The 12,716-nt window shown below is 56.8% G+C and overlaps 1 protein-coding gene across 9 annotated transcripts in view; it reads left to right on the plus strand.

Moving 5' to 3' along the window:
* The window catches only part of MYO9B (myosin IXB), a 95,186-nt gene that overhangs the window by 19,350 nt on the left and 63,120 nt on the right, over window positions 1-12,716 (plus strand). For all 9 annotated transcript variants that reach the window (XM_040444844.1, XM_040444839.1, XM_040444842.1 and 6 more), the window contains exon 2: window positions 684-1,579. In XM_040444844.1, the coding sequence (XP_040300778.1) occupies window positions 740-1,579 (840 nt within the window). In that variant the 5' untranslated portion in view covers window positions 684-739. The remainder of the gene's footprint in view (window positions 1-683; window positions 1,580-12,716) is intronic.

The following is a 12,716-nucleotide window of genomic DNA, read 5'->3' on the forward strand; positions in this document are numbered from 1 at the left end:
TAGGGACATAACCAAGGCCCGCAGGGGAACTTGGGGATCTTCTGGGGGAGGTTCTATCAGAGAAGAGAGGCCAAGAAGGATGTGGGTCGAGAAGGGCTTAACTGAGAGATAGTTATGGCCATTGGACTTGAGGGTCTAAGATGCTGACTCGGGGTGGGGGGCAGGAACACGCCCCGCCCCCCCCCACCCCCTCCGCCCCCCCCCCCCCCCCGCCCCCCGGGGCCCCCCCCCCAGGAATCTGGTGATGTCACTCTGCAAGAGTCACAAACCTTGGATCAGGGGTCACGTTTAAGGACAGACAGAGGCTCTTCTACCCTTCTTGCCTTTTTTTTTTTTCTTTTTTTTTGGAGAGGCTGCGATCAGGGGAGGGAGGGGCAGAGAGAGAGGGGGACAGAGGATCCAAAGCGGGCGGGCTCAGCGCTGACAGCTTCAGTGAGCCGGATGCGGGGCTGGAACTCCCGAACCCACGAGATCGTGACCTGAGTCAGAGTCGGACGGACGTTCCAACCGGCTGAGCCACCCAGGCGCCCCCTTCTTGCTTTTCGAGAGAGCCCTGTTAGGGGCAGGGAAGTCCATCCCGGTCGCAGGTCTGAGACTGTCGGCCGAGGGTTGGGTGACTGTGTCGTCCCCCCCCCACCACCACCACCACAACCACTCTGACCGTGTCACCCTCTCCCTTCCAGCTCCAGGACGCGCGCCCCGAGCCCGGGAGGCATGCTGAGGCCAGGCCAGCGGCAGGATGAGTGTGAACGAGGCAGGCAGCTCCGGCCGCGGGGGGCAGGCGGCCTACCACCTGCACATCTACCCGCAGCTGGCCACCAGCGAGAGCCAGGCCTCGTGCCGCGTGACCGCCACCAAGGACAGCACCACGTCCGACGTCATCCAGGATGCCATCGCCAGCCTCCAGCTGGATGGCACCAAGTGCTACGTGCTGGTGGAGGTGAAGGAGACCGGTGGGGAGGAGTGGGTGCTGGATGCCAACGACTCGCCCGTGCACCGCGTGCTGCTGTGGCCGCGGCGAGCCCAGGACGAGCACCCGCAGGAGGACGGCTACTACTTTCTGCTGCAGGAGCGCAACGCAGACGGCACCATCCAGTACGTGCACATGCAGCTGGTGTCCCAGGCCACGGCCACGCGGCGCCTGGTGGAGCGCGGCCTCCTGCCCCGGCCGCAGGCGGACTTTGACGACCTGTGCAACCTCCCCGAGCTGACCGAGGAGAACCTCCTGAAGAACCTCAGGCACCGCTTCCTACAGCAGAAGATCTACACGTACGCGGGGAGCATCCTGGTGGCCGTCAATCCCTTCAAGTTCCTCCCCATCTACAACCCCAAGTACGTGAAGATGTACGAGAACCAGCAGCTGGGCAAGCTGGAGCCGCACGTGTTCGCGCTGGCCGACGTGGCCTACTACGCCATGCTCCGGAAGCACGTCAATCAGTGCATCGTGATCTCGGGCGAGAGCGGCTCGGGCAAGACGCAGAGCACCAACTTCCTGATCCACTGCCTCACCGCGCTCAGCCAGAAGGGCTACGCCAGCGGCGTGGAGAGGACCATCCTGGGCGCCGGCCCCGTGCTGGAGGTGAGGTGTCGCTCTTGCTAACGCGTGGGTGTTACTCCCGTCCAGCTGCGCCGGGACCACTGCCGTGGAGAAGACCATTTCTTATACTCCGGGTGTCCTGGAAATGGGGCGGGGGGGGGGGGGGGGGCTCGGCCGGCCCCGCGGGGCCACGCCGGGAAGCACTGGGGCTGGAGCGAGGAGAAACCATGGGCACGGTCTCTGTTGTGGTTTTCACGGGAAGCAACAGGGGAGCCGGGGTGGGCAGGCTTAGAATTAGCCAGACTGGAGAATTCCGGGGGCTCCGGGAGGTAGGGGCTGCGCTGCTTGCCTGGTACTCGGCCCCCGGGGTGATCAGGGCGGGGGAAGGTGGCTCTGGTAACAAGTGGTGGCGGCATGGGCCTTGGCATGGTTGGCTTGCCTAGGCGAGGCACGCTCACGGGTGAGTCCTTTGCTCTCAAGAATTAGCTAGCCTAGGGGAGGGGCAGTGCCTTCAGGGCCGGCCAGGCCTCCTGATATCAAAGCATCAGCTTGTAGGGAATAAAGGGCCTGATTAATACACTGTTCATCTCTATCGGGCGGGCCGTGATCTATACTCCAGTTCCAGAAAGAAAAGGACGGGCGTGTCCAAACTGAACAGTTCATGACAGGGTGTTTTCGGCAATGGAGCCTGTGTTCGGAAGGAAACCGGCAAGGCAGGGTGCGGGCCTGGGGGGCTAGGGGACAGTGAGGCCAAGAGAGGGGGCCTCCTGGCATCACCATAAAGGCGGTGGGTGAGGAAGCCCCCTCCACCCTCCATCCGACGTCTCCATTGGCCAGACCCCACAGAAGCCGTTGGTGCATCATTGTGACTGAGCCCTCTGGATGCAGGGGCAGTGGCAAGGACCACCCAGCACCCCTCACTCTTGGGGTCTTGGTGCCAGATGCATCCGTGTCTCAGATCACGGTGTAACTTTCGTCACCCGGTGAGGGCTGGGACAACGCATGGGCCCGGGGGTCTGTGCCTGTGGGTTTGGAGTTCAGGGCTCTGCTCTTTTTTCCTCTAAGTAGATTGTATCAGAATTAAGTGTTTCTAAATAATTAAGTTTTATTAAATATAACGATGGAAGTTATATTTCTTAGAGCATTTGGGTTTATAGAAATATTGAGCCAGACAGTACAGAGAATGCCCACTTATCCCCTCACTCTCCACACTTTTCCCATTATGTTTTTCTTGTAATTGGAAAAAAAAATTTTTTTTTTTTTTTTTTTTAAATTTGTTTTGAGAAGACAGAGAGCAACAGAGCATGAGCAGGGGAGGGGCAGAGGGAAGGAGACACAGAATCCGAAGCAGGCTCCGGGCCCTGAGCTGTCGGCACAGAGCCCGACGTGGGGCCCGACCCCCTGAACCGGGAGATCATGACCTGAGCCGAAGTCAGACGCTTAACCGTCTACCCAGGCGCCCCACTTTCCCCGTTATTAACGTCTTACATTAGCATGTTACGTTTGTTGTAGTAGATGAGCCAGTGTTGACATACGATTATTAACTCAAGTCCATTATTTACACTGGGGTTCACTCTTGGTGTTGCGTATTCTGTGGGTTTGGAGAAAGGCACAGCCTCACCAACTATGCGCCAATACCCCGTCATACAGAGTAACTCCACTGCCCTCAAGTCCTCCGGCCTACTCATCCCTCCCCCAGCCCTGGCAGCCCCTGATCCCTTCACTGGCTCCATAGCTTTGCCTTTTCCTGGATGCCATAGAGTTGGATTCGTACTGGCCGTAGCCTTTCCAGACCAGCTTCTTTCGCTTAGTAACACACATTTGAGGTTCCTTCGTGGCTTAAGAGCTCGTTTCTTCATCTTGCGGACTAATACCGCACCATCTGGGTGTGTTGTAGTCTGTCCAGCCACAGGACCCCAGACCCTCCTTTCGCAGAGTAGGGGGGTGGGGGCCTACCCACCCTGAAGTGTTGACCTCCAGCCTCTGGTTGATCCTCCCTCCCCGCCAAGCCTAAGGCCTGACACAGCCACTCTGCTGCCATGCAAATTCACTGAAAGCGCATCTAGCCCACGCCTGCCGAGCACATTTCGGTTCCTCTTCCCCCTGACGATGTCCGAGATCACCAGCAAGAAGTTAATTGGGGTTGTCCAGTCTGGCCCTGTGCCAGCACGTGTAGCCGGCCTGTTTCTTCTCCTATACACGTAACGTAGAGATCAGCCATCGTTTTTTGTGCAAGCGTTTTAAAAACTTCTGAGGGATCAGCCACAGCGCGTGTGTTTCCTTTTAAAGCTGTGTACCCTGCGCGTGTTGTCGCCTCCTCTGTTCGGATCATCTTTTCCTTCTGCATCTGCCACATGCCAGCCACCATTCTAGGCACTGGGCTGTGTGGTGGCCCAAATCGACACAGAGCCTACCCTCGCAGGGCGGTCATCCCAGCAATGAGGCGGCAGGCAGCGAAACAAACAGCAGGCCTCGTGTGCGAGCTGAGTGCCAGCCAGGACGGCAGGCATGCCCAAGGAAGAAGGGTTAAGGGGACAGGAGGTGAGAGGTGGTGCTGAGCTGAGCCCAGAAGGAGGTCAGGTGAGCCACACGGCATCTAGACGGAGGGCACGGCCAGCACAAAGCCTCGGAGGCTAGACTGAGCCTGGCGTGTTGGGGCCTGGAGGGCACAAGAAAGGGCCAGGGCAAGAGGCAGTGAGGACAGGGAGGTGATAGGGAAGTGATGGACAGATCGTTTGGGACCCTGTGTGCTGCAGGGAGGGTTCGTGTGACGTGGGAGCTACGAAGGGCGTCCATCGGTCGGTCTGGCTCCATCCCAGCTCCGGAACTTAGCGTCAGCGAAGCTCCCGGTGATCCCGTGGCCTTGTGGCGATAGTCCGTGGCCACGACAGGCACTCCAGGCCAAAGCAGCAGTGCCTGGCTCTGCGGTCCCAGGTAGAATGGAGCAGGCCACTGGCGATGTTAGAAGTTAAGTACGTAAACAAGAGGGCAGACGCAGCATTGGCCAAATCAAGCATTTACCCCTCACTGAACCGGGCAGGCAGGTAGATCTGCCCGTGCTCGGTGTGGACGCCAAGCCCCGAGGTCTCAGCGCAACACAGTGAAGAGGCAGGAGTGACGTCACGGTGCCATTTCCTTTTCTAGCTGAGGACCATCCCCGGCACCGGGGTGAGGTCCCGCGGCTGCCGTAACAAGTTACCGCAAACCCGGGTGGCTTAGAACAACGGAAGCCTATTTCTCACGGAAGTCTGAGTGCAAGGTGTCCAGCAGGGCCCGGCCCCTCTCAAGGCTCTGGGAGAGGGTCCTTCGTCACCTCTTCCAGCTTCCTGAGCCTGAGGCTCCGGCGTTCCTTGTCTTGTGGCCGCGTCACCCTAATCTCTGCCTCTGTTGTCACATGGCCCTTCCCTTCTGATAAAGACACCAGTCGTTGGATTTGGGGCCCACCCGACTCCAGGATGACCTCACCCTAACTAACTACGTCAGCAAAGACCCCGTTTCCAAAGAAGGCTACGTCCACAGGGCTCAGCACACGGACGGGTTAGGAGACAGGCCCACCCACAGCAACCCCCTGTTGGACATAGAGCTGTCAGCCTTGCTGCCTTCTTCTCTGAGGGCCGCCCTTGCGCAGCAGTTGTCCTGGGAGCTCTTCCCCTGCAGTTGCCCCAAGGGATTCTGGCACATTCTTCGAGGGCCGTTAGTCACCCTCCTTGCCTGGTGTCTGCACCTCATGAGTCAGATGCCTCCGACCCCGCCCTGCTGCCTCCCTCCAGCCTCGGCGGCGTGAGCCAGCAAGGCCAAGTTTCCCCAGCGGTTAGGAGCTCCTGGAGGGCGGTGCCCACGCTGGCTTCCAAAACAGGCTTGAGCCAAGTCCACGTCACGGCCATAAACGTGCTTCCTGGGGCGACCGTTTGGAAAGGGAGAAGATTGTTGTAGTGTAGAGCTGGGCTTTCTCGGCCAAAGCACCACCGGCACCCGGGGCCAGGTCACCGCCCAGTGGGGTCATCCTGTGCGCTGCGGGCTGTCGAGCGGTGCTCCTGGCCTCCGGCCCCCAGATGCCACTGGCACCGTCTCCCCCCAGATGTGACAACTGAAAATGTCCCCAGACATTACTAAGTGTCCCATGGGGGCAGATTATCCCCCAGATGAGAACAACTGTCTCAGAGTCACAGCTCCGGATCCCATGAGACCAAGCTGTTTATTTCCAGCCCCGACCGTTGAGAAATTGTTCACAAGTTCCAGCCAGTCTGAGCAAAACGCCAAGAGTCACTTTCTAATAACAGGAATAATTTGTTGTTGTGCCTTCGGGTACACTTTCCATCCGTTGGGGTCCTTGACAACACTTCTGCCCATTTTAAAGATGAGGAAACAGGGTCCCGGAGGGGCATGCTGGTGTGCGAGTGTCCTGGGGCTGCCGTCACAAAGCGCCACAAACAGGGGTGTGGGGACGGGGTGGAGGGGTGTGCTTAAAACAAGCAGGAATTAATTCTGTCACAGTCCCGGAGGTCAGAAGTCCACAATCAGGTTGTGGGCTTGGTGGGTTCCTCCTGCAGGCTCTGAAGGAGAATCTGTCCCTGGCCCTCTCCTGGCTCTGGTGGCCACCGACAGTCCTTTGGTGTTCCTTGGCTTGTGGTAGCACCTCTCCGTTCTCTGCCTCTGCCTTCACATGGCCTTCTTCCCTCTGTGTCGCTGTGTCTCTAATTTACTTCCTCGTATAAGGATGCTTGTCACTGGATTTAGGACCCACCCCAAACCCAGGATGATCTCACCTCAAGATCCTTATTTTAATTACATCTGCAGAAACCCTATTTCCAAATAAGGTCTCCTTCACAGGCTCCAGGGATCAGGACTCGGGCATACCTTTCGAGGGGCACAAGTCAACCCGCTACGGTCTGGGTTCCCCAGGCCACACCGCAGGCAGCCATGGCTGGACCGTGGTTGGAACCTGGCCTGAGTCTGAGCCTGAGTTCATGGTACGTCTCTGTCTTCACGAGAGATTTCCTCAGCCCCAGGGGCTGTAGAAGGCCAAAGATCGACACGTCCTGTGGCCTTTGGGACTTTTTCTCAGCTCCCTGAAAGGAGAAGTTGTTTTGAGGTTTGGGTGTCGCCAGGCCGCCCCCCCCCACTTGTGGGTTGCAGCCTCGCTATGCAATTCTGACCAGAAAACAGGAAGGGGGCACTGTGGAAAGCCGGTTCCAATCAGCTGATCCGCCCGCCCCTGCAGTTAACTGTTACTGTCACTTATTGTCACCATTTCACACGATGTCACTCGGCCGTGCTCTGCCCCCCTGCAGCCCGGCCCCCAAACTGCCTCTAGAAGTGTGACATTTGTGCAGGACTGTTGTTTCGGCTCAGAGGTACTGAAGGTAGGAAAAAAGAAAGAAACACCGAAGTTGCAGAAGGCAGGCTCACTAGGGCAGCGAGTGGCCGGGGTCCTCCTTCCTGTGTGCTGGGGTCCATTGCCCACCCTGGGTGCCCTCGGAGAACCTGCCGACTCTAGACACTGGCAACTGAGGCGTCGGCCACTGGGCTGGCCACAAAGCATGCCCAGGCGCGCTCCTCTCCCTGGGCCCACAGACCTCAGCATCAGGGCTGAGGCGGCTCTCTTCATCTGTCCTGAACTGTGACAGTTGCCACCAGCATTTGCTGATGCACACAGAGTTTTAATTTTGAAAGCAGAAATGAAACAAGGATGCTTGCTGGCCAGGCCATTTTCCCAAGCAGCCAAAGGCCACTGCTTGCTGGGGTTCGGGGCCTTCATGTAGCTACCGCGGCCTGGCCCATGCAGACACAGGATCCTGGCTGAGAGATGGTGACACCCTGAACCATCTGGCACACCCGTGGGAGGCCGGTGACCTGGTTCAGCGTGATGTGGGACCAAGGGGGTCCTGGAGCTCACTGCTGCCCCTCACCCACTTCCGGGGGCGCTGAAGGAGCCAGTCCTGGGACTGGCATCTATGCCCACTTCGGTCCTGAGCCCCAGCCCCCTTTGGGGCCCACAAACCCAGTCTCCTGTGACTCCAGACAGCTCCCAGCCCCCCTCCACCCACCGGACTACTGGGTCTGTTCCTACTACCATCCATTAGCACCAGTTCAGTCCACCCAGGACTGCATGCCATCGCCCTCCCTACCCTTTGCTCTCAGGGACACCTGCCCAGACTATATCCTTCATTCCCACAATTGCACGGATGGGCCAGCCCAGTGGTGAGGGCACACAGTTGAAGCCATTCAGCCAGGGTGACCCCGATAGAAGGTTCCAGAAACGGGTGTATGCCTCTGCACTTAGGGTTTCTTTCTTTTTTTTTTTTAAGTTTATTTATTTTGAGAGAGAGAGAGAGCGAGTGAGCAGGGGAGGAACAGAGAGAGAGCAAGAGAATCCCAAGCAGGCTCCCCTCTGTCAGCGCAGAGCCGGATGTGGGGCTCAAACTCACAAACTGTGAGATCGTGACCTGAGCCAAAATCAAGAGTCAGACGCTTAACTGGCTGAGCCACCCAGGCACCCCTGCAGTTAGGGTTTCTATTTAAGCTCTTTATTGAGACATAATTCACCCATTTCAAGTGTACAATTCGGTACTATTCAGTACATTCACCGTGTTGAACAGCCACCACCTCTATCTAGTTCCAGAACATTTCCATCCCCCCAAAAAGATACACCATGAGCAGCCATTCCCCATCCCCTACCCCGGCCCCTGGCAACCACCAGTCTGCTTTCTGTCTCTATGGATCTGCCTGCTCTGGACGTTTCCTATAAATGGAATCATACACCGTGTGGCCTTTTGTGTCTGGCTTCTTTCACTCGGCACGGTGTTTCCGAGGTTCACCCACCTTGTGGCGTGAGTCAGTGCTTCGTGCCTTTCTGTGGCCGAGCAGCACTTCCATCCTGCGGATGAGGCTGCACTGTGTTTCTCCCTCACCAGCTACCTCGGGGCTCCGTTCCTTTGTGCCGGCTGAGTCTGCAGTTGGGTTTCCTCCCCGGCCAGGCCAGCGTTACCCCATCAGTGACAGGAGGGTAGAGGGGAGGGGCGCACGTGAAGGCGATCCCACTGGAGACTCTCAGGGTTGACCGAGCCATGCCAACGGGAGGCAAGCAAAGCCTGGCCAGCAGCCTACTCTGGAAATGCAGGCTCCCCTGGGACGGCAGGGTAGGACAGGTAGACACGCCTAGGTCGGCCTGTCTGTGTTTGTCATCTCTGTGTGCCTGCTGCACTTGCTAAGAGGCTGGCAGTCAGAGAGAGGCTGGCGCTCAGGAACAGGGGCAGTGAACACATAGGACAAGCTGCCCAAGGCCTCCGGAAGCAGACGAGAGCATTTATGCATGCTGTTGGGCTTCCGGAGCCAAGGTGTCAGGATGGGACAGGGTCGGAAGCGGCCGCACAGGGCTGCCTGGAGCTGGGTGCTGGTGTGGACTGCCATCCAGGGTATTTCATCCAGGGCAGACCTGAGCACAAGCAGCACAAAGACCTCTTGACCCCAGGGCTTGCTGGGCCTTAGGGTTTGTCCGGTTGCATGACCCAGCACGCAGCACAGGGAGAGAGGCCAAGAGCAGATGACCAGCTGGGGTGCCTCCTGGCCAGGCACTCATCCCTACCCTTTGTGTGTTAGCCACGGGGGGAGCTGGGCTTGCCAGGAGGAATGAGGGTTTGAGAAAGGAGCAGGTGGCCAAGGACAGGCCTCCAGGGACCCGCTTCAGGGCATGGGCCTCAGCAGGAAGGAGGCTCAGGTTAGGGAGGAAGGAGGAAGGTCGCTGGCATTGCCCACCCACAAAGGAGAGCCAGAGCATTTGCAGCAAGAGAAGTGCTTGGGCCGGGAGTCTTTATCCGATGCCCATCCAGTTCCCAGATCTCAGGGCCCAAAAGCCTGGTTGTGTCTGCATTACTTGAACGCAGGTGTTTCAGACAGTCCTAAGACCACTTGTTCTTTTGGTGTGTTGAGGGGAAGGTTGGCAGCTGGTAGGGGGTGGGGCTTGGGTGAGAGAGGGTCTCGGGCAGCAGCATAGAACACTCTGGAGGGAAGTATGCTGATCAGATAAGTCCAGGCCAAGTCTGGGTACACAGGCCGCCTTGGGCCTTGGGCTGGAGTCACCAGACACTCCTGAGCTGGGGGTGAGCTGGAATGGGCGTGCAGCTTGGCCAGGGGGGAGGGGGGCAGACCAAGATCTCCCAGAAGTCATCCCCTACACCCCAGCCAGCAGTCAAGGCTCGAGCTCTCCTGAGCCACCTTCAAGGCCGGGTGGCTAGAAGGTCACAGCTGCGAACATCAGAGTCACCCATCAACAGGGGGGAGAAAGGGAGAGCCAGGGGTGGGATCTTGGGAAAATGGGCATCGTAGGGACATCCAGTGGTGCAAGAATGAAGGAAGGTGCGGTGTGGTCTGGAGGCCACGCTGCTGGGAGCCCGTGGGGGAGGTGGGCCCACCCTGTGCAACTCCACAGAGCAAGGAATCAAATCTCTGGCTGCTTCTGTCCCCAGTGTGGCCTCCCTCAGGATGTTTCAGGAAGTAGCTGGGGTGGGGGGGCCCAGGTCAGTAGAGTGGCCCGAAGGTAAGGTAGGAGCTGAAGTCAGAACCCAGAGCAGGAGGGAGACAAGGCAGGGCGGATCACACAGGGGACAAGAGGACGAATAAGGCACGTGGGGGGTCGGCTTCAGACCTCGCAGACAGAAACACGCAGAGACAAAGGCTGTGCCTCCACGCCACCGACCTGGGGCCAGATCACTCTCTGTTGGAAGGGCCAGCCTACGCACTGCAGGATGTCGAGCAGCGGCCTGGGTCTCAGCCGTCGCGTGCTGGTAGGAGTCCCTAAGGCAGTCAGGATAACCCAAAATGTGTCCAGGCCTCACGAGTGTCCCCCTGGCAGGGCAGAATTGCCCCCATGGAGAATAAGTTTTAGGTTGATTGCATGCAAAGAACACTGTCGGTGTCACAGACGTTTCATGCCTAAATGGCTGCAGATATTATTTTGGTAACATTATGTCGTTGTACTTCCACATCAACCCAACTATATTCAGCACCAGCACCGAGGGCGGCTGGCAGGCAGGGAAGCAATCTCCTGCTGGCTTTCTCAGTCGTTCCCGGAAAGAGGAGGCTGGTGCTGTTTCTTGCCTTGAGATCAGCCAGAGCCAAGCAAATGGGTCACTGCCCCCAACCCCCCCCCCCGCCCCTGCCCTACGCCCAGAAATCTCGTGGCTTTGTCGCCGCTCAAGCACTTGGGTTTGGCCTTCCAGGCAGACTCTGAGTGACATTTTAAAATGATATTTTAAGAGCTGCTTGTCGATACCGAAGAATGGAGCTGCCCAGTCTGAGGCCCCCCCAGAGCGGAGAAGTCACCCGCTCCCTATGTGTTCCTGCAGAGGAACTTCTTGAAAGCACATGAGCAGTTTCCCGAGGCAGTTAGTACTGCTTCCAGAGCTCTGGAATTTTATCACCCCTCCACCCCTGTCCTCCTGGTGCGGCTTCCTGAACATAATGGCAGGTGTTGGCTGTGGTTTGGTTTATGTCTCTTTTAAGCGTCTCCCCGACAGGAAACAAGCCAGGGCCACCATGGTGGTTTTTGCTGCTGGGGAGCATACGTGGTTATCTGCCCCGTTTTGGCAAAACTGTGACGCATTTTATTATTGCTTTTGGTTCTACTCCGTAGGTGCTTGTCTTTGCTCATTTCGTCTAATGCTTCATTTTTTTTTTTTATTAGTATCATTTTCCTTATTTGAAGTATAATTTCTTTTTGTATATACCGGGGATTGGCAAACTCCAGCCCACGAGTTAAATCCGCCAGAGCCGGTTTCTATAAATAAAGTTTTATTGGCACATAGCCACGCTCCCTCATTTACCTATAGTCTGTGGTAGCTTTCACACTGCCTTTCACAAAGGCAGAGCAGAGCCTTTGCAACAGAGACACCGTATAGCCCACAAAACCAACACTGTTTATCACCTGGCCCTTTATAGGAGAGGTTTGCTGACCCCTCATACCTCTACGTTCACATGGAACATTCCGGAACTTTCCACAACTTTCTTCATGCCCTCTTCTCACCTTCTGCTCAGCTCCCCATACCCAAATATAGGAAACCAGATTCTTACCCTCGTTGGTGAACTGGCATCACCAGCTCAAATCTTTCTGCATTTGTATCCATACCAGGTATAAGCACGTGTTCATAAACATCTACCCGCGGGGGGGGGGGGGAAGGGCTCTGTGATACTGTGATTTATAGTAAGAAATATATATTTGGTTTTCCTCCTGTTCCTGGCACAGAACTGCTAGAACCTTAAGAATTTCCTAAGTGATAAGGATAATACGGTTGTGTTATGTTAATGAGGTGGCTTTTGGAAGGCATCTAAGGATGGGGGCTGGTTACCAACAGAGCCAGCCGTGTGATTAAAGGGTTGGAACTTCAGCCCTGTGCCCCTGACCTTTGGGGAGGGGAGAGGAGCTGGAAGATGAAATCAAAACCGGCTTGGGTGACTCAGTTGGTTAAGTGTCCAACTCTTGATTTTGGGCTCGGGTCATGATCTTGTGGTTCATGGGATCAAGCCCCACGTTGGGCTCTGCTCTGGCAGCACCAGAGCCTGCTTGGGATTCTCTCTTTCCCTCTCTGCCCCTTCCCCTCCTGCACAGACACACTCTCTTGCTGTCCCTCTCAAAATAAACATTAAAAAAAAAAAAAAGAACAGTCACCAACGGCCAGTGATTTAATCAGTCGTACGTATTTTATGAAGCCCCCATAAAAACCCAAAAGGAGGGAGTTCAGAGAGCTTCTGGATTGGTGAGCACATGGATGTGCTGGGGGTTGGGGGGTGGCACACCCAGAGGGCATGGGAGCTCCGCGCCCCTTCCCACATACCCTGCCCTGTACGTCTCCTCCATCTGGCCATTCCTGAGTTACATCGTTTTACAAGAAACTGGAAATGGAGTGAGTAAACTGGTTTCCCAAGTTCCGTGAATCACTCTTGCAAACTAATTAGACCCAAAGAGGGATTCGTAGGAACTTCTGACTGATGACCAGTTGGTCAGAAGCGTGGATAACAACCTGGCTTTCAGTTGGCATCTGAAGGGGGGCAGGATGCAGCCTTTATGGGACTGAGCCCTTAACCCATGAGATGTGACGCTATCTCAGGGTCAGCGGCATCAGAATTGAGTTGAATTGTAGGAGGCCCAGCGGGCGTTGGAGGCTAGGTTGGCGTCGGTGGGGGG

The sequence above is a fragment of the Herpailurus yagouaroundi genome, unplaced genomic scaffold (assembly GCF_014898765.1).
Source record: "Herpailurus yagouaroundi ecotype Mexico unplaced genomic scaffold, PumYag 193, whole genome shotgun sequence".
NCBI lineage: Eukaryota > Metazoa > Chordata > Mammalia > Carnivora > Felidae > Herpailurus > Herpailurus yagouaroundi.